Raw genomic sequence first — 27,151 nt, forward strand, 5'->3', positions numbered from 1 at the left:
ATAGTATCAAAAGCTTCTGAGGTCTAAATGTATAATATCAACATTATCTTTTGCATCTAGTTCCTTTGTTAATGTGTCATAGTAGCTAATCAGATTTGTCTGACAAGATCTCCCTTTAACAAAACCATGCTGGATTGCCTTATAACTGCATTTCTGATGAACCTGCGTTATATCTTTACCAATGGGTCAATGGTATGTAAGATGATCCTGCAATACTTCTCTTACCATTGACTCCTTTATTTTTCCCTTGAATAGAAGTCAGTCTTACAGGTCAGTAATTACTCATTTTTCCCTTTGACTCCTCTGTGAATAAAAGAAACATTTGCACATCTTCACTCTTTAGGGATCTCCCCTACATCCAAGGATGTTCTCATAATTATGATCAAAGATTTTCCTTACCTGTTTTGCTTCTTTTAATATAATTGGATAAATTTCATCATCCCTAGGTGGCTTATTTTCTTTCAGCTTCAACAATTTCTCTTTCAGTTATCACAAAATGTATACTCTTGGTATTCTCATCCTGAAAAACATTCATGCATGAATGTAGATATGGAATATTTTTATTCAGTTTGTCAGCAGTCAGAATGTGTTTATCAGTAATTATGCCATTCAGCCCTTAGCCTATAGTGTTAAGCATTTGACTAAGCAAATGCTTAACACTAGCAGTCACAGATTTTGTTGATGTTAAATATTAACTGTTTTGCTGAAGTTAATAACTTCAGCAAAGCATTTGACTAAGACATGCAAAAACTTTGCTTATTGGAGGCTTGAAGTGGTGAAACCCATGTTTAGTCTCTAGAGCTAAGTTCCAGTCAACCCTTCCTTATCTCTTCCATCATACAGTATGATTGATGACTTTTGAGGTTATGATGAACATCGTGGCGAGATCAAATATTCCTTACATTTCGAGGGTACAGCTCTAAAACGGTGTTCGCAGGCCGGCCGCTATTTACTACACCGCACCGAACTTATTGGTAACTCTCTAGGAGGCTTCCGGATCAGCTAGTGTATAATCTTGCTACCTCTACTCTGCCAGATAGTGACTGGAGGGAGTCTGAGTGGTGTGTATGCGGGGAGCATTGTCAAGCCCACGTTATGTCAACATCTGGGTATATTCTTACCATGTGTACGCCATATCCAAAAATTTCATTACTTCATACAGCATGTCCCACCCACTTTTTCTTACTATTGAATACACCACGAATTGTCAAACTAATAGATCAAGCTTATCTGCGAAAAAATCTAAACCTCCCAAGCACTTCCTAATTCATTGCACAAATATACGTGGTCTCAATTCTAATCTCAACGATGTCCATTTCCACTTGCAGTCTGCCAAACCCCATGTACTTTTTCTGAAAGAATCTCAGTTATCGTTTGATTCAACTACTGCTCATCTCAGATGCCCAAATTATTCGCTGTATAATTCCTTTCGCCTCAAAGGTGCTACTTGTGCATATGTCCGTTCTGATATTCCCTGTCAGAGACTTGGCAATTTGGAATCTCCTCTCTTTGATCTTCTCTGGCTTAAAATCTCTCTACCTCATTGTGTCAAATTCATCTGTTGTCTCTACCTTTCTCCCAACTCCACCAGTCACTTGGTGCTCTTTGACTTCCTCTCTTTGCAACTTGACTTTCTCCAGTCCAACTTTCCTAACAGTGAGGTAATTTTCCTTTGTGATTTTAATGTTCACAACTCCAGCTGGCTTCCGTTTTCTAGCCACACCGACCCAGCAGGTTGAGATGCTGAGGCTTTTGCAGTTACTAATGATATTGCACAGATTGTTCATTTACCTACAAGAATACTGGACAATCCTAATCATACAGCCAATATGCTTCATCTTTTTCTCACAAACAACCCTTTTAAGTACACGATCGAAGTGAAGAGGTCCTTTAGGCACTTCAGATCACAACTTGGTGATTGTCTTTTCTCCAACGGAACCTTTATCTCATGGCTATTCCCAACCTCGTGTTGTTTGGCATTACAAGAATGCAAAATGGGATGACCTGTGAGACTTCTTTTCTTCTTTTGCTTGGTCGGATTACTGTTTCAAAACTTCTGATGTCAACGTTTGCTCAGATCGTGTCAGTGAAATTATTCTTGCAGGAATGGAATCCTTTATCCCACACTCCACTTAAATCTCGTCCTTTAAATAAACCTTGGTTTTCCAATAAATGTGCTAAGGCTGTTCAAGAGAAGAATGTTGCATATCGTAATTGGCTTGTTTCTGATTCTCCAGTTTCATTTTCTGCCTACACTAAAGTTCGCAACAATTGTAAAGCAATTATTAATCAGTCCAAACTAGAGTTTGAACAGGCTAAGGGTAGAAAACTTGTTTCTTGCCCTAATGGTAGCCGAGCATTCTGGTCTCTTGCCAAAGCTATTGTCCGCAACTTTTGCCCATCTCTGCTCCCACCTCTGTTCAAACAGATGGTTCTGTTGTCACTTCAGCCAAGGATAAAGCTGACCTGCTAGCATCCCATTTTTCTTCCAGCTCATGTATTAATGATCTTGGTAAAACACCTCCCGCCATTCCCAACACGCTCCATTTAATGCCTCCTGTGGTCTTCCGTCAAAAGGATGTCAGAAGGATTTTGACGAATCTTGATGCTAAGCAAGCTCCAGGTCATGATGGTATTTCTCCCCTTGTTCTCAAAACCTGTGCTCCTGAACTTATTCCTATTCTTTGCTGCCTTTTTTCACTTTCTTATTCCAAAGGTGTTTTTCCTTCTGCTTGAAAATTTGCTCATATCCAGCCAGTTCCTAAAAAGGGTGACAAATCTTTCCCATCCAATTATCGTCCCATTGCAATTACTTCTACTCTTTCTAAAGTAATGGAGACATCAATTAACCGCCAACTCTTAAACTACCTAGAAACCTTCCGTCTGATCAACAATTGCCAGTATGGATTCCGTGAGTGTCGATCCGCTGGTGATATTCTGGCTTATGTTAACCATTTATGGACTAATTCAATGGAAAGGTTCTGTGAAACACAAGTACTTGCTCTTGACATCTCAAAGGCTTTCGATCGTGTTTGGCATAAAGGTCTTCTAAACAAGCTTCCATCTTATGGTTTGCCAACTGTTTTTAGCTATTGGTTATCCAGTTTTCTCTCTGATCACCCACTGAGGGTGATGGTAGATGGCTCTCTGTCTTCTAACTTCTCCTCTAATGCCGGTGTCCCCCAAGGTTCAGTTCTTTCTTCAACTCTTTTCCTCTTGTATATTAACGACCTTCTTCCATTGGCTGGAAATCCTATCCATAGTTTTGCCAATGATAGCACATTGCATTCCACTTTCCATTTTGAGAAACCTTGTCCTGCTCAATCAGCTTCAACTTCTCGAAAATCTGCTACCAATTCCTTAAATGCTGATCTTCAGGTAATTCTCCAGTGGGGCAAAGACAACTTAGTTGATTTCAATCCTTCTAAAACTCAGTTTTGTCTTATATCTCACAAAAAGGATTCTACTGCTCCTATGCTTATCTTTAGTGACACTCTGATTTGTAGGCAAAATGATATATCTCTTTTGGGGATTACCCTGACTTCTAATCTCTCTTGGCACAAGCACATTACAAATATTTCTTCCTCTGCATCTAAAAAAACTTGGTTTTCTCTTTCGCTCTCTGCGTTACTTTTCTTCCAAACAGCTGCTCACTCTGTATAAATTGCAAATCTGCTCTGCCGTGGAATATTGTTACCAAATCTGGGATGGTGCCCCCAAAACCTCTATCTCTCAAGCTTCTTGATTCCATTCAGAAGAGGGCAGTTAGGTTAATTAATGATTCATCTCAAACAGTCTCTCCACTCGCTGTCTCATAGACATACTGTTTCTGCTTCCAGATACTTCCAATTCAGATTCTTCTGAATTGGCTTCTATAATTCCCGCTCCCTCTTTCAAAACAGTCCGAACATGTGCCGCCACCAGCCAACATCCATTTACTGTCCAACTTCAAACTCACAGAACCAACTTTTCATCTTCCTCGTTTATTCATTCAACTGCTGGTTTCTGGAACAACCTTCCTTCATACGTATTTCCTGAAAATTACAGTCTACAGAAGTTAAGTCCAATGTCAACAAATATCTTCTTTCGTCTTCTCAATCGCCAACCCAAGCACGGTACTAAGTACTATAGGTTCTAATACCTCTCGTGTTTGCGGTTTACATAAAAAAAAAAAAAAAAAAAAAAAGAATTCTTTGTTACTTTTCTGTGCATTTTTAGACAGATTTCTTGCAATCTGTATTAGCTTACCTACTGCTCCTCCCTTTTGCTTATTTGACTACAGACTGTTTGTACTTATTGCATATATTACCCATCTCCATTTACTTATGGGTGAAAGTCCTCCACAGTGCACTTCATGTAAAATCCAGCTCGTTATAAAATACAACTTAATTGACTGTCCCCATTACTCAAATATCAGGTCTAGCAGTTTTCAGCCACTTTAAAACCTACAGGGTCCTCCAACATTGCAACATCTAGGAAATATGGCAAATTTTACAGAACTTTTTTCTTTCTTAGACAGCTCAAACTTTAGGTCAGTTTGGTCATACCATGCATTTTTTCTTTGCCACTTTTGTCATCAGTTCATCTGACTATTTAACTTTTAAGCCTTGAACAGTATCTCCTAGTTGGTATAATAAGCCTAGTAGTTTCTACAGTTACTTCTCTGAATGCCACTTCTCATTTAGAAATTACAGTTGGTAACGTCATCAGTTGGCCATTGAAAAGAATTCTAAAACCATCTAAGATCAATGAAATTAGCTATGAAATCAAAATCTTATCCCCTTACCCTTGATAGCAGTTATATCTTTAAATAAATCCCACATCAGTACACTGGTCACTGCTGCCTAGTGGTTGCTTTATCTGTAAATGACAAACTCACAAATTCCACTTAAAATCTCCCATTATAAGAAATTCTGCTTTACTGGCCCACTCTATTTGTCTGTATACAGGCTGGCCTCGATTAACGCGATTAATTCATCCCACGCGCTCATCGTGCAAAATGAAAACGTGTTAATCGAATATAATAATCAATAGGGAAAATTATAATTGGTCCATGGCCTTCAGGAATGTCTATAAAGAATTTTAAAAATACCTTTTAAATAACTTTAACTGCATACCATGTAAAAGATAAAAAATAATTATAGCATTAAATGTTTATTACATAAAATACATAATGAAGAAACTAACTATTTGCTATGAAAATATTCGAACACAGTCGTTTGAACAGTTTTGGCTTTCTTTTTTTTTTTTTTTTTTTTTTCATCATACAATTTCCAATAGCTGACAACAAACTTCTCTAGGCCTTTCCAATAGCTGACAACAAACTTCTCTAGGCCCTTGATTTTAGGATCCTTTACCTTTTGTTTGAGGTTCTCTGTGATACGAAAGATTTTGCCTGGTTCTTTTACCCTTATCTCCTTTGTGGTAACATTTTCATCTGGCTCACACTCTTTTCTTCAGCTTCTTTGTACGCATGCTGTTCCTCTATTTGAAGGAGATCGTTGTCACTTAGATGTTCTGAATGCGAAGTCAGTGATTCTTTAACATTAGCCCTATATATTCTATAACATTAGCCTTTGAAACCAGGGTCAATACCAATATTAATGCCTTCAATAACTTTTTGAGCTGCGTCTTTGAAGCCAGTAAAATTGTTTGCCTAATGGGGTAAAAGATGCTTCCAACCTGCTCTCATATTGCTGGCTGTCACTTCTTCCCATGCTACATGAATGTTTTCACTCATATTGCCGGCTGTCACTTCCCATGCTACATGAATGTTTTCAATAGCCACTTGTATGTTATATTTTTTCCAAAATTCTGGTACAGAAATTGCATTGTCTCCTTTTGCAGTTTCAAGTGCCTGTGCAAATGATAGTAAGCCTTGAAAGTTGCAATTGTCCCCTGGTCCATGGGTTGCAATAACAAAGTCGTATTCGCTGGTAAAAAAGCAACTTTCACATTTTCATTTAAGTCACCAAGTGCAGAAGGATGTCCAGGTGCATTATCTAAAAGCAACAGAGCTTTAAAAGTAAGATTATTTTTCTTATGATAGGCTTCAACTGTTGGACAGAAATAAGATGTAAATCAGTCTTCAAATACGGCTTTGGTCATCCATGCTTTTTTGTTTGAATGCAAAATGACTGAAAGAGTTCGATGGCTGTATCCTTTTAAAGCCCTAGGATTTTGTGTACGGTACACAAGCATAGGCTTCAATTTAAAATCACCTTCAGCATTACCTCCTAATAAAGGGGTTAGTTGATCTTTTGAGACTCTTTACCTGGGTTGTGATGCTTTATTTGCAGCTAAATAAGTTTTAGTTGACATCCATTTCCAAAATAGGCTCGTTTCGTCTACATTAAATATTTGCCAGTCGTCGTATTCACCAACCTGAATGATTTTTTGCAACTCTGCAGGAAATTTGGCTACAGAATCTTCATCAGCATTGGCAGCTTCCACTGTTACTTTAACATTATGCAGTCCTGCTTGATTTTTGAAACGTTCAAACCACACTGAACTAGCAACAAATGTTTCAGTCTCCCCTTGATAATTTGTAAAAATTTTAGTTTAGTAAAAATGTTAATAGCTTTGCCCTGAATATATTGTCCTTAGATAATGGAATTCTTTTTTGATTGTAATTTTCTATCCAAATTGATAAAAAACTTTCCATTTCAATCATTATTGGAATTCTGTTTCTGGTATTTTGTAAAACAAAAGAAGTTGATGAAACTTTACCTTTCTCTCTATATTCGTCCTTATGGCTCAAGACAATTCGTACGGTAGACTCACTGTATCCTAGATCTGTTTATGATTTTCGCATAATAACAAAGTTTTTCAGCTAAAGTAATAACTTTTCGTTTTTTTTTTTTTTTTATTGCAATCACGGTTTTCGCTTTTTTTTTTATCCATAATTAGCAGGGGCAGAAAATTAGAATTTTTAAATATGTCTGCAAGCAGGAGACAAACAAGTAACATGTCTGCTCCAGATGGTTGATGGAACAGACTGAGGTGGACAGCGGGCAAATGCTTGTTTATTGGCTGTCAGACGCTTAACGCACGATTCGAATCTTTTTCAACTATCACATAAAAAAGATTGCATTAACTGGTATAATTTTTTTCAAATTGTAGTAACTGAAAAATGCGTTAATCAAACTCGCGTTATGCGAGGCCTGGCTGTAGTTTTTAATTATACTCATCACATTTGGTTGGCTTGTAACATACTGCTATTCTTGTCTCTCAGTAGTTCATCTGACATCATTTATGTCTAAGCCTTCAACGGTATTTCTTTGTTGGTGTAAAAGTCTAGTAGCTTCTTTGATTACTTCCCATTTAGAATTTGCTGTTTGTAATGTCATCAGTTGGTCTCACTGCATGCATTTTAAAAATTGTTTGAAACCTCTGTAGTCACTCTTATGAATGCAAAAGCCTTTTCCTTTACCCTGACCATTGTTATTTTGATTAAATTCCACATTAGTACATTGTGATCGCTGCTACCCAGTGGGTCTTTATCTGCAGTCTTTATGCATGAAGAATCACTGCTGATAACCAGATCAAGAGTATTGCTTCCTCTTGTTACCTTTCTAATATGCTGCTGTAGAAAACAGTCATTCAAGATATCCACAATTCTTGCTAGTGTATGAGTGACCAACCTAGCAGCTGGAGACTAGGCACCTGTGAGGTGATCTGATTGAGGTGTATATAAGGCTTTGAATGGGTTGAGCATGCTGAATTCTGATGGGATTCTTCCGCTTGCTCAGATTATGAACCTGATGGGGCATAAATTCAAATTGAGGAGAGACAGTTGTAGAATAGATGTGTGGAAATTTGCCTTGAGCCAATAGGTAGTTGATTGTTGGAACAAACTTCTATCTGTTGTAGTGGAAGTTGATAGCTTAAATAAATTCAAGGAGGAACTCAACAAACTTTTAGAGCCAGTAGATGTGTGAAAATTTTTTTTAGCTGATGCTACATAATCTCACACGCTTGCTTTCTTGCATCACATGCCTTTACTACTACTAACCCACAAATTCCAGTCAGTCAACATATGGAACATTAACAATCCACCATTATGAGACATTTTGATTTGCTGGTCCACTCCATTTTTCTGTGTAGCTGTTTAGTATACTTATCACAGTCTTTAGGCCTATAATACACTCCTATTCTCAGTTTTGTTTTTTAAATTCTTATATCACATTAAACTGACTCAGCATTGCACTTGTCACCCATGGCAACTGGATGCACTGGCTTAGAAATATTCTTCTTAACTAAGAGCATAACTCCTCCACCTCTCCTGTCCTGTCTGCCCTTCCTGTATACATTGTATTCCCCATATTCAAATTCAGCATCACTTATGTTTGAGTGACACCATGTTTTCACTATTCTTAAAATGGCTGCATTTGACGGCTTAATCAGTATTGCAAATTTATTAACAATGCTCCTAGAATTAGTGTGCATGAAAGTATACGTGCACGTGTTCTTACTCTTAATTTCTCTAACAGCCCACATATAGGAACAAAGGGGGTGCTCTTACCAAGCAAGTTCTTCAAGTTGCAGCATCTGGAGACTAGGCACCTGTGAGGTGATCTGATTGAGGTGTATAAGGCTTTGAATGATTTAAGCAGGCTCAATGCTGATGGGATACTACCGCTTGCTCAGATTAAGAACCTAAGGGGGCATAGATTCAAATTGAGGAAAGACAGTTGTAGAATAGATATGCAGAAGTTTGCCTTTAGCCAGTGGGTAGTTGATTGCTGGAACTGGCTTCCATCGGTTGTTGTGGAAGTTGATAGCTTAAATAAATTTAAGGCTGAACTAAACAAACATTTGAAGTGAACGGATGGGTGAAATGGGAAGGTTTTTTTTTTTTTTTTTTTTTGTCCGATGCTATATAAGCTTGCTTTCTTGCATCATATGCCTCAACTAATGCTAATATTCATTTGTTCCATGATATCTTACAGCAGGGCCTGAAATCCCAGACATCTTGCTTTCCAGGCTTCTACATGTACCAATAGTAGAAATGCAAGAAACACTCTCACCTCTGCCTGTGGCTCTAGTTAAACTATTAGTATGTATATCCTCCCAAGCTAGCAGTTTTCTGACCCACCTATCACTGCCTTGATAGCATCAGCAAATATTCTTGTAATCCATCCCTGTAAAAACAGTCTCTCCTGTTAACAAGCACAGGTCATGCTGAGAAAAATTCTACCCCGCGAGCCTTGTATATTCTCTCCAGAGCCAAATTGATTGACAAGGCACTCAACATATACTCCTCCTATCGTGTCTGGGCAGAATTGCAGTCATTTTCAAATTCAATCCTAACTGAACTTTTTGCTTTTTGCCAACATTTCCCTGTACTTGTTAAATAAGTTCTTAAATCTTTCTCTTAATATCATTAGTGCCAACGTGTACAACAATATTATATTTTGTGCCCTTAAAAGATGGTATCTCTCTACAGTGTCATCTACTTTTGCTCCTGGCAGACATAACCTGGTCCTATTCCACCTCTCCTTGTTGCATAATGTATTTCCCATTTCCCTGATGTTGGAAATGACTTCAGGGATTTTTTTTTTTGCATTTAATTTTGCATATTCAGAATTTTTTTTTTTTTTTTTTCTGCAGAACATAACAGATCTATCATTGTGATTGCTACTTCTATACCACCATTCTTTTCGTCCAGTGGTGATTTAGTGGAATTGTTTAACCATAATAATATATATATGCATGTGGACTTCCTTGTATTGAAATTCAATTCATATGTTATAATCTACAACATAATATTCTCCAATGGGACTAATTTTTTTATTTAAAAATTGAGTGTACTTTCGACAACCTTAGTAAAATATATAGCACATTACAGGATTTTCATTGATTAGAGTTGCTCACTCCGTATATGATGAAGTCATTACTTCTTTGGTCATGATTTCTCTAGTATATTGAAATTTATATAAAATACATAGTCTATATTACTATGTTGCTTCATACTTGTTTAGTCAAGAACATCGTAGGCTTTCCCAATTGACGAATCATGGCAGGCACATCCTGTTTTTGTTGACTCCAGTAATATGCCAAATTGGGAATGGATTTGATAAACGGCAGATTGGGTTCTAATGGCTTCTTTATAAATTCCTTTGATTCCAACATAGAATGTGTAACTTTAGACTTTCCTACAGATTAAAATGCAACCTGTAAACTTTCTACAATTCGCAACCATAAAATCTTCATTGCTGTATACAACAAATGTTGGTGTGTTACACCGTGGTAATCATTCCTACAGATTTCACTAGATGCCAGTGATTTTAAACCAGTCTTTAAATTTTCATGCATGTCCAAACGATATATAGCCCAAAATGAAAGTTCCTCTGCATGTTCACCAAATAGTAATCTTGTCAGGGGAAGATCTTTGACCCAGGTGTGATACACAAATACTTTTCTTCCAACCATACCAATGTTTGTTGTTATATTAACAGCAAACATTGGTTGTAATATGATGCACAATCCTGTTGAAAGAACTTTCACAGATGGATATACTGTAGCCATGAAAGAATGTGCCTGGAAACAATTTCCAGGTACATTCCTTCATTGCTAGTTTCCCGATGGAAACAATTTCCAGATAACCTGTAGTATCCAAATGTTGTTCCTCTGGTATCAAGGAGCCCAATTGCACCTTGAAAACACTCACTGCACTACCACCTACCTGTATTGTTGATTTGACAGGATGTGTCCATGGTCTGATGCTGGTTTTGCACACGTTCTTTTCCTCCCATCATTATGAAACAGCAGAACCAGGATTTGTTAGATCAGGAAATGTTTTTACAATAAGCCACTATCCAGTGTTAGTGTTCCTGAGTCCACTATAACCATATCTTCTTATTTTTAACTGACAAGGATGGGATATCACAGCTGACAACCAAACTGTGGTCCACAGTTTGGTTGTCAGCTGTGATATCCCATCTTTTACAAAGCACAACAAATCTGCACAAGTTTTGACAGCTTCTGTTGGCTCTTACATCATTGAGCTGTTTCTGATCACAAAATCTTAATTTGTTGAATATTATTTGGTTATTAGAGTGCATCTGGTGCCAGCTACCATGCCACATTCAAAGTAATTAAATCTTTCACCTTACCCATTCTTGCACTGAATTGTGTTTATTCACCATCCCTCCATATCTGTGTACTTTTTGGCATCTCATATTGTGAAAATAATTCATCTGGATTACTGGCATCTTACGATTTGGTTACCTATCCACCTTTTGGATATTTGTCCCTTTTGAAGGGACAGATATCCCAGAAACAGTCTGGCTGGTGGCATTCAACTGAGAATAAATAATAATAATAGTCTTCTCTATTTGGGAAGCATTACTTATTTGAAGGGCAAGACTGTGTAGGATTCATGACATGAGATGTAGTAAGAATGCCAATTTGAAAAGTAAGTTTGTTTTTTTTTAAGGATTTTCTTCTGTATATTAACATGATGCTTTATGCATTAAATTCTATGAGTATTATTATTATTACTACTAAAATTTCAGAATAATCCATCAACCATATTTTATTTTCACATATCAGGCACGTCACATTTATATTTGCGATTACCATAAAAGTGTAATTCAGAGCATTCGAGCAAAACGAAAAAGAAAGGATAGTGATGATGATAATGGGTCCAATGATCAAGATATTGATTTGCCTGAGGTAAGTTACATTTTGTTACTGTTGTTTTTTATAAAATGTTATCTTCTGTTCCAGTTATTCCTTATTGTATATAATATTGTCTCAAAAAATAAAGTAGCAGACATCACTCGATAAATATGTTTTGCAGATGGGTTTTATCCCCTCCTGCAAAACATGCAGGTAAAGGGAACATGTACTTCATCTGTTTCCTCACATGATATTGACCATGATATTGAACCACTTGCATATTGTATCGCGTCATAGTATATCATGTCAGAAATTCATTACCAACTGGTCATTGAGTATGGACCGAAATTTGTAATAGAAACAGGTTTGGTGTAGTGTCTTTGTTAATAGCAGGACAATGTTCAAGTCAGGCAATGATCCAGGACACCCAAACATGTCCATCATGGAGATAAAAATGTATGTTACACAAGTGTCTTAATTAGAAAAGGTGGGCACATTAAACTAGGTGGCAATGCTGAAGAGCTTTACTCCTTACTGAATAGTTTGCAAAGCATTGTTCATGACCTTCTGGACTGTAGAAAAGTTTTGTCACACTGGCTTCCAAAGCAACTCACAGATGATCAGAAAGATCTTTGAAAGTCCCTCTTTCATTTGAAGGGTTACTAACCCTTCAAATGAAAGAGGTGCAAAGAAGTGCAGTTCCTGCAGCATATTGCCACAGGGAATGAAACATGTTGCATTATGTGACATGATAAATGAAAACATATTCACGACATGGAAACATCCTTCAACAGTTTTTAAAACAATATTTTTCAAATCTTCCACTTATATTTTGGAAATTGATTACGACAGCAGATTAAGTAAGAAGGATGATTCTGACTTAGTCGTAGGCATTTCTACTGCAAATGTTGTGAAGAGTCTAAAACAGTGGAGAAGATGCTGTTCTTTTACCCAGTGAGGATTATGCTGCATGTGACTTTATGATGCACAAGTTCCCTCGAACAATAACGTTCTTAAAAAAAATGCTGAGGTAGCACGATTTCATCATTTGGCAGTGCATCGTTTTTAAATTTGAAAGTTTTTGTGGACAAGTTTCCTGTACTTCTTGGTGTTGTCATTAAATATAAAAAAATAGAAGCTGCAAGAGATTTTTTGCACAATCAATTCTATCAATTTTTGTGTGAGTGCCTAGCGGGTGCTATTTAGAAAGAAGAAAGAATTGATGTACAATTTTTATCATCTATCCTGGAAAATTGACAGTAGACTGTCAATTTTCTGGGATAGATGGTAAAAAAAAAATCCCGGATAATCGATTTCCCAGTTAATCCAAAAATACAGAAGTCCCGGACATACGTAAGAGATACGTTCCAGGACTACTTACGTAAGTGACTTAACTCAGGAATGACTAATAACATATTGCTACTATATTATTATTAACAAATCTGAATTAGGCGTGTTACTTGTTGATGTTTGACCATTTTCATACATCCTTATTTATTTTAATTTTCTGATCAAAATCGATCGCTTTCCTTTTGTAGGTAGATTTACTAGTACCGCTGTCACTTATTCTCTTTATTCTCTTAGTTGGCACCATGATAATGATCAAAATGAAATTTTCTGTAAAGAACTTCACAGGGTTAAGGTGAGAACTCACTATTATCACTCCATGTGAGCTCACATTTTGCTAAAGCACATTTCTGGAGATCACTACCATAAAAACAATTTGCACTTTCCAGTTTGTTGGTCTTTTCTGTTAGTGCATCTAATTAATTATAAACAGGTAGTAAACTTGATCTTATTGCATTTGCGATGATAGATAGCTGGAATTCTGTGGGTTTTTACGTTATTATGGTGAAATGAGTGTCCCCTTCACTGAAATCTTCAGTCATATAAAAAAACAAAATTTAAGAATCTTCTCTTCTTTCTTATTTTTTTGCTTGTTACTCCATATCTCACTTGCGCAATTTGTGCGTGACGTGATCGTTGTTATTGATTGCTTATTATTTTTTTTTTGTTTGTTTTAAATCTTACAATCCTAAAATAAGTGGGAAAAAAATTTACATAAGTCCGAAGTTGCGTAAGTTGGGGACATACTGTATCGAAAAATGTTCAACAACCTACGTAAAAAGTATGACAATAGATAAAAAACAAAAAAAAAAAAAAAAACTTGCCATGCACTTCTCGCGTGTCCAGTACAATGCTTCTCTTTATTTTTTACAATGTTCATTTTAAATCTAATAGCTTCCCTTTATTTTTTACAACGTGTATATGGTTTGGTCACCAACATTATAATGGTTCTTTAAACATTTAACGGATGCATCGTTTTCAAACTTTTGAATAATTTCAAGTTTTTGTTTAACTGAAAGCGCAACTCTTTTGTGTTTATCCATCATTTTCGATTTCTAAACAAAAAAAATTTCAACATCCCTGACATAAATAATGAAACAAAATTTGTCTTTTTGTGGTGCAACGGAATACAAGAATCGACGTGATGCACTAAAACAAACTAAACATTTCTTCTCTCTTTTTTTTTTATTTTTAAAAAATTTTTTTTTTAGCGGTGGGTGTGAAGACAGCGGGGGTTACAAGATAATAGGTACATTAATCTCCCAATGGTGACTTATAACGCTGCTTATTTACGACTTGCAAAACATCTGTTTACACTTATTGTAGTTATTACTTGAATTTTATGATTTCTTGTTTTAATCCGATCCTGGTAAATCAAGAGTCTGCTGTACATGGCATCATAGTCTGAGGCTTTTGATCCCAAATCCCTTTTTAGATTTCAAGCTTCTTTGTGCACTTCTCAGTTCTGCAGTCACGTACCAGTGTGCATCAATTATTTCTTCTTTTGTAATAGCACCTGGTAGGCACTCACACAGAAATGTATGAAATGTTAAAAACTGTTTATGGTGATGAAATGTTAAGTCATACCAGTGTGTTTGAATGATATACGCAGTCCAAAGATGGACATGAGAATGGTCATAATGAACCAAGAAGTTGGTGTCTGTTAACTCTTGAAATGAGGACAGAGATATCACAGTTCAGGCATTTATGTCAAGCAATTGTAGTTTGACCCTCAGAATGATGGCTGATGAGTAGGATATGAATAAGGAGTTGATTCCTCAAATTCTGCATGAAGATTTAGGAAAAAGGAAGGTATGTGCAAAACTTGTGCTGCACAGCCTCATGGATGAGCAGAAGCAACAAAGGGTATTGTTGTGTCGGCTTCATCCAGACTTGTCAAGAAAGTTCTAATTTCCTTGACTGGATTTTTACTGGAGATGACTGTTGGGTGTTTTAGTATGACCGAGTATCAGAACATGCAGTGGACTTCAAAATCATCACCGTGGCCCAAAACTTTTTGTTTACCGAAGTCCAGGATCAAGATGATGCTGATCGTGTTTTTCAACAAATGGGATGTTATTCACAAGGAATTTGTACCTGAAGGGAAGAGAGTCATTGCTCATTCTACATACAGGTGCATCAAAGACTATTGAAGTGCATTTCCCAGAACCTGCAATTCTCTAAAAATTGCGATGAAGTCACAATTTTTAGAGAATTGCAGCTGGTTCTTGTTGCATGACAATGCCCTTGCCCGTTCTGCACTTGCGAAAAAGTTTCTGATGAAACATGATCTTGTACAAATCAACCATCCACTCTACTCTCCCAATCTAGTAGCAGGGTACTTCTTCCTCCAAGGTGAAAACTGTCCTCAAAGGAAAGAGATTTCAGGATGTTGAGGACATAAAGAAAAATGTAACCGCTGAACTACACATCTCTTTGGATGCCTTCACTGACTCTTTTCAGAATCTTTTAGAAAGGTGTAATAAGTGCATTCAGTTAGGTGGTGATTATTTTGTATAAAATTGAAAATGATTTTGAGCTCCTTCACTTTGTGTTCTTTTTATTGCACCAGTCTGGGAACTTTATTGCCACACCTAGTATATACAGGTTGTCTCAAAAATATTGGTACAAACGTTTAGGGGAGGTAGGTAACATCTAAAGGAATGTGAATCGCATGGGAACCCATAACCGGAAACGACACCATAAGTTGGTACACTGCGCTGTTCATCAGTTCGCGAGAGGGAAAATTTCTGGTTTACTCATTCAAGCAGTAGTCGCCGCACGAAGAGCATGCATCGATATACGAACTGTGAGCTGGCAGATATGCACCTAGTGTATGGATTAGCAGAGGGCAATGGACGAGCCACTCAACAAATTTATGGAGAATGCTTCCTAGACAGACATGTACCAGACCACTATTTGTTTGCATGTGTGCATCAAAGTTTGTGTGATTATGGGTCATTTAGAGGTAACAGGAGTAGTGCGGGCAGACCACGTTCGACGCGAACTCCTCTCATGGAAGAAATTTTTTTTTTTTGCCCTTCCACAAATACATTTGAAATTTGCTATTCTTTATTTTGACATATTGGATATGAGAATGAAAAATATATTTAGTAACAGCAGTCATGTTATCCTGAAAGTTAAATGTTCTTTAGTGTGCAGGTATATCAAGAACTAGAAATTTGTGAAGTAATGAGCAGTTAAACCTGCATGGAGTGTAATATGCCTTTTAATTTCTTAAAGAATTTCAGATTATTCTCAGATATTTCGTGGTACTTCTTGTACCACTTCTTTACTGAACTCTTATTATGCTGTCCTTGTGACACATGATGTGGTGATGTTGGTGTCATAAGGACAGCATTGCAAGAATAACCTAATTCTTTAAGAAATTAAGGCAGATTACACTCCGCATAGATTTAAGTGTTTATTATTTCACCATTATCCTTAAAGTGCCACTTGTCAGTCATTTGGAGAAGTCTAAGTTTGAATCCTGGCAGAGATTGAAAGATTCTCAGTAGGCGTCATCAAATGTAAGCTGTAGTTAGGCAGTCACGGAGAAAGGAGGTAGGCTTTTCCACCCTCTGAGATATCCTGGTTTTTTTTTTTTTTTATGCACACCAGATATGAATTGCCCATTAACACGCTGTACAGACATAATATGTTGGCACAGTGTAGCCTAAGATTAAGATGGTGATGCACCTAAAACTAATAACAACACTTCTGCTATCTAGGAAGTTATCCATTTACTAATCACATTATTGGCAAAATCAGGCTGCAAGTTGATTTCCTGTAAAAATCAGTGGGAGAACTCGACGCTGTGGGCAAAGTCAGCAAGTTCTAGTGCATGCACTTTCTGGCATCGGAAAAGATGTAGTCTGGCTTTGTGCACCACATCCCACACCAAACAAAGCTGCACACCCAATCGGCGTGCAACGGCACTTGTGCTGGTAGAAGGAGTAATAACGAAGATCTGCAAAACCTGTTCCTCAAACCAGTGTCCTAGCAGTGTGTCGACGTCCAGTATCATGCATATTAATACCGAAAGAGCCATTACCCTGCAATCTTTGGTGTATTGCAGCAAATGTTGTGTGGTGAGGCAACCTTCTGCCTAGGAAGCGTTCTTGATAAATCCTGTGAGCCTCTCTTCCATTTCCATGTCTGTACCTGTACTGAACATAAAATGACATTACGCGTTTATGCTATTAGCGGCAGATACGCACCACTCCGAGGACCTCTCAATGCATGCCTACATTAATATTGATGGTAATTGTATGTTCGAGCACTATGTTATGGATTGTTTTTTATATTTTGTGTTTTTTATATTTTATATTTGTATGCATTAAATGACATTAAATTACTGAATGTGTTGTTCAATTTTTACAGCCCTTTAACAGTCGTTATAGCTTCTACTGCTATAACGACTCATTTACGACCTATGTTTACTTGACAAAAAATGTTTCATTTGGTACCCTCTATCACCTGTTCAAGTTTGTCGGTAGAGTTTCTCTGCACCCTGTATATGGAGAAATTTTATTTTCTTTATGGCCATTTAGTTCTATTGTAATCAGTGATGCAGTTTGGCAGTCAGAATTCACACTGATTGAATTCTAATAGAATTGAATCAGTGTGATTCAGTTAAATTTTTTCTTGTTGTATTAAAGCAGTGTACTTGATGCCTTCTTAATTGCCATTGTTTGTATAGGATTTCTTTTAAGGATCTTAGTTTTAATGTTTAGCTGTAATAATGCTGTTATTTCTGCATTTTTGAAAGATTATTTTTGTCTACATTTCATTTTGGTAAGTAATTAATATTTGACTTTTAATCAGTGGAAGACATGCTGTAAGACCCAAAATGATGGTTTTATTATATTTTCATGGAGTAAAGCAAAATATGGACACATTACCATTTAAAGAGTGTTTTAAAAATAACAGTAAATAAATGACTATAGTGTAAATGAAATTTAATCAATTGGATGCTGTAATGTAACATTTTTTTTCTTTTCTTTTCTTTTTTTTTTATCACCTCCCCTCCTTAATATAGGTTGATCTGTTCCAATTACAAGTAAATACTCTTCGTCGATATAAGAGATATTACAAGATACAGGCACGGCCTGGTATGAATAAAGCTCAGCTTGCTGATGTAAGTAGTTGCATTTGCAGTTTATTATGGTTTTCTTCTCCCACCACCACCACCAAAATGGAAGATAAATATATATTTTGCATGATTAGAATCTGAAGTCAATGAATATTTTCTTTGTTTACAATTTTTTTTTTTTTAATCATTATGCTAAGCTAGAATTTATTTTGTTAACTATTTTGAGCAGCATAGAACTGATTATGTTGTCAAAGTGGGTCCCTTTTATAATTATCCCATGATACACTTAATGGTATATTTAACAATAATACATTTAATATTACTGCCATTTGCAAAATGCTATGCAGAGTGATCCAGAAACTCAATTATTTATTTTTTATATATGAATAAGAGTAAATTATTTTTGAAAGAGAAACATTTATTTTTTTTTGCAAGTTTTGAAATTGGTCACTGCCAATGTCCATACTCATTCACTCAGCAATACATACTATCAGAAATATGATGTAAAGTTCCACTGGGATTGCTTTCAGTATGTTGGTGATATTTTCTATCAGGTTTCTCAAGTGAATGCAGTTTGTTTTCAAAACAAATAGAGATTGTGAAGACCACAAATATTGATATAATTTCCAAATTTTGAGGTATTATTGGTCATTAAAACATGATATATAGCATATCACACTAGGTTTTTGGAAACTCTAAACTTAATTGCACTTTCTGAAAGGATTTCAAGATATGTTGTACAACCAAAATACACTGGGGGGGGATATCCAAAGTATTTGGATATCCCCCCCTCCCCAGTGTATTACATTATATTGTATTGTGTCAGAAGCTCCTGCGTGTATAGTGACTCAGATGTAACAGTATGAATATTGTGGGTCTGGTAATTAATATAGTTTAAACAAAGTTTAGTGAATTGGATGCTATAATGTAGCTTTTTTTATATATATATATATCCAATCAGTTAAATTGGTAGAACAGGGTTTCCCCCCCCCATTCTACTTTCTTGTGCACAAACCTGCAACTTATCTGAACTTCTCAGAATCCATTGTGGTGGATGTTATTCAAAGATTTTATGAGCTTTCACTCTTCTGAGAGAAATTGGTTTTATAGGTTATTCCAAAATAACATAGCTTTGTTTTAGATAGAGATACCACTAGATGCGAAGACCATAGATAATAGTTCACCGAGAAAAAGATCTGAAGAACAACCCATGTAATGTGTTTGCAAAACCACAAGGCATTAAGAAAGAAACATAAAAAATATTGCAGAGCAAGTCCAAGAGGTGGCCTCAGAAACCTTTCAGTATATCACCTATCCATAGGGAACTTACATAACTTTGGGTTCAGTGGTTGGACAGTTGCATATAAACCCACTGTCATGGTCACCAATGCAAAATGGCATTGTTCCTGATGTCCATAGACTTTAGAATACTGGCATGTTTTTGGGTCACTGAAGAAGATGTCACCTGGCCATCTTTCATAAAGAGATGAAACATCCTCCCTGGTAACAAAGATTCCATGGGCCACTGATAGTACATCCTGAGTCTTCCTGGCTGCCTTCTTACACTAAAAGGAAAACATTGTATATGCTTGTAATATAACCACTCATCACATCCAGTACATCAGAGAGGTACTGGATCTTCTTTATCCTGATCCATCTTTAATTCCTTGCACCCCTTGTCTGTAAGTCACCTCTAGATTTCCTTTTCATACATGACTTTACATTTAGTAGGATTAAACTTCAGTTGCCATCTTTCAGACCATGTAACTCAGATTCATATTATATGAATCTGATTATTCTAACACTCTTTAATTGTCAATGCTGTATCTCTCTCTGTTCTGTCAAGTCCATTAAATCTTGGCTTTGTTCTTGTGTGCTGCCTCCTATGGAACAGTGCAGTTATGGCACTGTTCGTGCTCCTATGGAATAGTGTAGTTAGTGATGTCTTGAAGGTACTCTGTAGTTGAACTATAGTTTCCCCGCTTATGTATTTTGTCCCAAATTGACAAAAGTTTAAGATGCTAGTTAGTCCACATAATTCCTGTTCTGAAATTGAAATTAAAACTTTTGACCTTGTCCTCAAATACCAAAATCTCATTTGTTATTATCCACTTTAGGATACTATGATCACTTGCTGTTAATGGATCCAGTACCTCTCCGATGACCAGAATAGATATGAAGTTTGCCAGTAAAGTTTCCGGACTAGTGCAATAAAAAGAACAAAGAGTGGGAGCTCAAAAAATGGTTTTATCTTTATTCAAAATAACCACCACCTGATTGAATGCATTTATTACATTGTTCTAAAAGTTTCTGAAAAGAGTCAGCAAAGTTATCCAAATAGGTGAATTTCGGTTCAGAGGTTACAGTGCCCTTAAGTGTCTCAGTCATTTTTTCATGTCACCCCTAGATCAAAATAAATACCTAACGGTTCAGTTTATTAAGTAATTAGGTCCAAACAACTTACCTTTTCTTACCTTAGCCCTACCTTTTCCTAAATCTTCATGTCCAACTCTTTTCTTTACTCTTTTCTTTATGTCCTTAACATCTTGAAACCTTTCCTTTGAGGGCAGTTTTCATCCTGGGAAAGAGGAGGAAGTCCACTGGTGCTAGTTGGGAAGAGTAGGGTGGATGGTTTATCTGTACAACGTCATGTTTTGTCAGACATGTTTTCATAACAAGTACAGAATGGATGAGGGCATCGTCATGCAACAAGAACCAACTGTCTTTCTCTTTATATTGTGGCTTCACCCAGGAAATGTGCTTTAGTAGTCTCTGAAGCACTTATATTAGAATGCAGCATTGACTCTCTCCCTTTCAGGTACATATTCCTTGGGAATCATGCCCAAGTTTGTCGAGAGAAACATGATCAGCATCATCTTGATCCTGGACTTCTATAAACAAAGTTTTTGTAGTCCACTAATTTCTGAGTTATACTGAAACACCCAACAATGATCTCTAGTGTCGATACAGTCTAGGAAAGTAGGATTGTTGGATGAAGTCTTTGTATAATGACAATCTTCATTGCGTCTGCTCATCCATGAGGCTGTGCAGCACAATTTTTTATAGACCTACTTTTTCCTAAATCTTGGTGCAAAAATTTTACAATCCTTACTCATGTCCAACTCATCAGCCATCATACTTAGGGTTAAAGGATGGTCTCTTGCCACAGTTTTCTGGACTTGCAACTGTCCTTATTCATATCCAACTGCAGCAGAAACATATGGAATGTTAAAACTGTATATGGTAATGAAACATTAAGTCATACTAGTGTGTTTGAATGGTATAAGTCAGAGGTACCCAAACTTTCTCGGTTCACGGCGCCCTTAGTGTCTCAGTCATTTTTTCATGTCACCCCTTGGTCAAAATAAATACGTAACGGTTCAGTTTATTAAGTAATTAGGTCCAAACAACTTACCTTTTCTTACCTTAGCCCTACCTTTTCCTAAATCTTGGTTTCCTAAATCTTCATGTCCAACTTGTCAGCCATCATACTGAGGGTCAAACGATGATCTCTTGCCAGTTTTCTGGACTTTTTCAACTGTCCTCATTTCGAGAGGTTGATGGATGTTCAGTTCTTGGGTTATCATAAACATCCTCATGCCAGTCTTTGAACTGCTTATATCAGTGGTTCCCAAACTGTGTGCCACAGTGAACTCATGGGGGTGCCGTGGGATATTTTAAATTTTTGAGGGAAATACAGCGATACTTGACATCTGTTGGACACTGTGCAAACTACTAGCCCGAGTTAGTTCACAGTTTCAACATTACTTATGAAGTTGTTTGGACCTAACTACTTAATAAACTGAACCGTTAGGTATTTATTTTGACCAAAGGGTGCCGTGAAAAAATTACTCGGACACTAAGGGTGCCATGAACCAAGAAAGTTTGGGAACCTCTGGCTTATACCATTCAAACACACTGGTACGACTTAATGTTTCATCACCATATACAGTTATAACATTGCATATCTTTATACTGCAGATTTTCCCAGTTTAAAGCAAAATTTTATATCGTTCATTGCTCCATTTTAAAATGTTACTAGTAAAACTGGTTGTTACTTGCAACCTGTTAGCCTACTGAACAATCTCTATACAACCATCCATTGGAAGATATTTGAAATACAACGTACCACTTCCGTTTATTTTCAAACTCATTGAACATGAACATAACAGCACCAGTCTGGGAACTTTATTGCTGCATGTCCCTTATATTTTCTATATGTTGATACAGATAAGTCATCAAGTTGGTTTAAAAAAAATTATAATGCAAGTTGAGTTGCCACTCCACTTTCCTTCACCATTGACTCTTGCACCACATGAATTTTTTTCCTGAAATTGTTCTTAATCAGGGATGTGCATTCGGGCAACTTTTGATCAGAATTTTGCAATGTAGGAATCAAAAGATTCTTATATTCCAAAATTCTGGTCAGAAGTTTAATATCAGGGGTATGCAAACAGTTTAAACTCTGTATTTGCTTTTTATTGGCTTTCCTGATGCATCTGTTGTGGCTGTCAAAGCCTGTTGTGCCTCTGATAGTCTGTTGTACCTTACTGCTCTCACATACTCAACTGATGAATGATCATCTGTGGGATCTTTTAAATCACAGTTCACTATTGTGTTCTGGAAGCCCCCTCAGAGAGTACAAGTGTGACCTTGGTCAGTAACAGCAGCAAGAATCCTTGTACTTCCTCTGTTTAAATGTATGTATGCTATCTCTGCAGAATAAATTCCTTCTACTAAGTAGGAAATGCCATACTGATAAAATCCCCTATCCCCACCTAAAACTGTATATTGTCCCTCAGGCTTAGAGTTAGTTGCTAAGACACACAATTCCTCCTATCCTGACTGGCAGAATTGGCAGACACAATTACATTTTTCTCTAATTTGCCATTTTTTTTCAGCATGACTACTTTTCATCCCATGTGCATTCTGTTCTACATGTCTTCATTACAAAATGTATTTCTAGTTTCCCTTGTTACTCCTAATAAAACTAGGTTAGGTTGAATGGAAACAGTCTGCTCTTGATTGACAATCCTTGTCTATAGACTGAATCAGTAGTATCTCCCATGATGTCCTCCAGGACAGTAATTTCATGGCATCACTTGTTTGGAAATGTCTGGGTTTGAGTCTCATCACAGAGTGGAGGAATTTCTAAGGGCCTCTTCAATAAGGTCTGTAGTTGTATTTCCAGTTTCCCTTACTTGTTACTCCTAATAAACCTACCTCCTGTTGAATGGAAACAGTCTTCTTTTGATTAACAATCCTTTTCAATAGACTGAATCAGTAGTATCTCCCGTGATGTCCTCCAGGACAGTAATTTCGTGACTTGTTTGGAAAGGTCTGGGTTCGAATCTTATCACAGGGTGGGATAATTTCTAAGGGCCTCTTCAGTCAGGTTGTAATTAGCCAATCTGAGGTAGAGGGAGTAAATTTTCCCTGTGAATTTATTCTTGGCTTTTCAGCCAACACAACATGCAAATCAACTCAATTTTGATTTTTTAAAATATTATCTTTTCACTTATTTTTCCCCCTTTCACTCCAACAATCTTACCATTACAAATCTTTACTTTAACCTAATATATGTACACATACTGCTGTCACCTCTTGCTGAAATAAACAAAAACAGTGAACCAAAGGAAGGTACAGCCAATATTTATGAAGATATTAGATAGCACAGTAGAATGTCAGTTATCCACAATGTCTAAAAACAACTGATCTGGCAATTTTTTGCTTGCTTCCCTTTTTTTTTTTTTTTTTTTACCATGTGGTCTATTTGGAATTTTTTTATGCATAGTACATTTTCACAAATACCACTAAATACTGCTACCTGTAGTAAAATCTTTTCAGTGACTGGTGACCCATGATTCCATAAATCTAACATCAGATTTGATTTCTGGCAATTTGAATTAAAGCTACAATTTGCCTATTCTGTTAATTTTTTATAGTAAAACTGTACTAATATTATACTCATTTAAAAAAATGTGGTGTAATCCAATGTCACTGATGCCACACAAATTAAACTAACCCACCATTGGTATGTTTTTCCATGATAACTGAAATATTTTCCCAAATAAATTTATTGTAATAACATCAAACTCAGAAATCACATTTCTGAGTTTGATGTCCAAAAAAATGATATATACAGTGAAATATACAGTGTTGCTAGTATAACAATCATGTTATATGCACTAATAATTAAAATGGCCAAAATGTGCAAATACTAATCTGTTATGAAGTACTTCAATATTTTTATTAATGGTAGTATTTGAGACAAATGTTTATTGTGCTTTTTCGCAGTTTTTATTTTTTTAACGGTAAAATGTGAACGAAAAGAATGGGCAGAAAACTAGGAAGAATACGATATAATAAAATTGATATTATTAAGGAACTTGAGAGATTTAGCAGCAAAAAAATAGGTCACAACTACAAACGAAACAAAAAACAATCGAACATTATTTTGAAAAATTACTTTACTAAATTTTTTCCACATAAAATTTGCAGTCGAATACCTATCCAAATATACATACGTATGTAAATGTACGAATTTTTATGCATAAGTTATTATTTTTTTAAATTAAATAAATTTGTTTTTTTTTTTTTTTCCCCATGCTATTTAAAGCTTTTTTCTATAACAGAATTTATTTTATTTTACCTTACGTTCAATTATCTGGAATATTTTACTATTTGGAAGAGGCTTGACATTAATTATTCCGGATAACTGACGCTCTACTGTATGTGTAGTGCTATTAGAAATTATTAAAATGCTAAGAATGACTTGGTATACCTTTTTTATATTTCATGTTTCCTTGGCATTCTTGTCAGTTCTTCAGCCAACAAGGAATGCTGTACATCGGTTCTTTCTTCTTTCATAATAGCTCCTAGTAGGTTTCTTGCACTGAAACTGACAGATATGATCTACAAAATACCTATGTCTTTACCTTCAATGATATTGAGAAGTACCAGAAACTTTTTTTTTTTTCTTTTTTTTTAATTTGGTTCAAAAAGCTTGTTCTTTGAATAGCATTATTGGATGATAAATTGGTTTTCCAAATGTGCAGTTATGTTTAAGTTAAGTTAAAAATAATATTTAACTTAATGCTTGAAATAACCCAGCTGGGCAACTTGCCATCTGTGAAATCTGTTTGGAGCTAGCAAACTTTTTGTGTCTGTAAGGAAACAAACTGTGGTCTTAGAATTTACAATAGAAAGTCGGCTGGTCACCAAACTAAGTGCAATTTACTAAATTTATTCACAAATTCATAAAGCTTCTGCTTTGAGTGGATTAAATATTTGTGTGGATTAAATAATCACCTTGATGGCACAATTAACACTTTTTTTTTTTTTTTTTTTTTTTTTTTTTTGTGTGTGTTAGTGCAAGCTTATGCGCAGTTTGACTTTCATGGCATATTATCTCTGCATTTATTTCTCAGTTGAGCTTTGTAATTGCGATTGAAAAAAGGTGACCTTTATTAATTTATTGACACAGTAGAGCAGTGTTTTTGCTTGTGTTTCTAGACCCTGTTGGCAATGTGCATTAGGAGTTGAAAACATTTATTTTCTTCGTAAATAAATCTTTAATTATATTAGTAGTTAATAAAGTTTAAGTTATTTTATTAATTTTTATTGTTTCCTAAATTGAGAAAGGGTATCATCTCTAGGCTCTAATGTATCATTGCATTGGAAATAAAAACTTTCAGAATAAAGGTGTTTTTAATGGCTGAACAGTTATGGCATACTATTCTAAGGTGTTTACTTTAGCCATATTCTTCAATAAAATTAAGAAAAAATTCTATAAAAATTGTAATTGTAATTCTCTGTCATAGAGAAACTCTATGGTGCTAACTCAAGTATGATCATGAAGTATAGGGGTCAAACTGAATCAGAAAGAGATTCTCTAGCAGCTGTGAAACAATTGTAGTCAAATGTGCCCCTTATTTATATAGTGTATACAAAAGCACATTGGAACTTCTCTGTTACGAACTTCTATTTAACAAATTTCTATATATTACAATTTTTTTTTGCAAAACATTGCACCTTGAAACAAAATTACATGTAAAATTAGCCCCATATAGTGAAACATTAGTCTCTCAGTAATAAATTTTTAAAATATATTTGCAAAAGCATTTTTAAAGATTTTAAACTATTTACTACTAAACAGTTGTTCAAATATAATACAGCCTTCTTCCCTCTGGAATTATCCATTAAAACAAAGACCTCCTAAGGTGTCAGTGGCCACAAGTGCTCACTAAAAGGCGTGTTACAGGGAAAGAAACACAAATGGGTTTTATTAAATGTGGTTATAAACTTTGCAATAAATAAAGCAGATTTGTAAATTAATGTTGGCTAAGTACAATAAGGGGAAAATGAAATTCACTGTGATAAAGTCTTTAGTAAGCTGTGGATGCAATACACAGAACACTTCATTAGTCAATTTTTAGCACTGCTTGTTGAGTGACATTCGCTTTTCACTTCAACTGCTTTTCATCTTGACTTGATCTTGTCAGTCATTATATGATGGATTTTGTATACGTTTGTTCTGATCTAACTTGACACCCAGTAGGATTTTTATAAAATTTTATATTTTTCTCTTTTAGTCTTAGAATGATTTGTCGTCAGACCAATAGAAATCACTCAGTTACTGCATTATTTCTTTTTCTTTTTTTTTTTCATAAAGATTACATGGACTATCTATATACTTTTTTTTTTGTTTTATGATGATGGGCTTTTCCTAGGTAACATACATTGACAAAAAATTCTCTCATATATATATATATAAAAATTGGGATAAATGTAAAAGTTACATCAGATCAGATTAATGCCATCAATAGTAGATTGAACATTACATCAGTCTGTAATTTAGTTATTATAGTAAAAGTATAATATGTACTATAGTCAGGTGATGACCTACTATATTAAAGATAATATAAAAAAATAAAGGCATTAAATGAGATAAGAAGTTGTAGATAGAATCCTGGTAGACAAGTCAAAGCCCAGGCATTCCCCTATGTATTTGTATATAAAAATTGGGATAAATGTAAAAGTTATATCAGATCAGATTAATGTTCAGTCTACTACTGATGGCAT

At 35.7% G+C, this 27,151-nt stretch overlaps 1 protein-coding gene across 3 annotated transcripts in view; it reads left to right on the plus strand.

Annotated features, from left to right (window-relative positions):
* Sap30 (SIN3-associated polypeptide 30) overlaps positions 1-27,151 on the plus strand; it is a 110,251-nt gene that overhangs the window by 75,818 nt on the left and 7,282 nt on the right. For all 3 annotated transcript variants that reach the window (XM_090387053.1, XM_090387052.1, XM_090387054.1), the window contains exons 4-5: positions 11,557-11,679; positions 18,014-18,112. In XM_090387053.1, coding sequence (XP_090243179.1) covers positions 11,557-11,679; positions 18,014-18,112 — 222 coding nt within the window. The remainder of the gene's footprint in view (positions 1-11,556; positions 11,680-18,013; positions 18,113-27,151) is intronic.

Source organism: Mastigoproctus giganteus, chromosome 13 (assembly GCF_048544385.1).
Source record: "Mastigoproctus giganteus isolate SK-2022 chromosome 13, ASM4854438v1, whole genome shotgun sequence".
NCBI lineage: Eukaryota > Metazoa > Arthropoda > Arachnida > Uropygi > Thelyphonidae > Mastigoproctus > Mastigoproctus giganteus.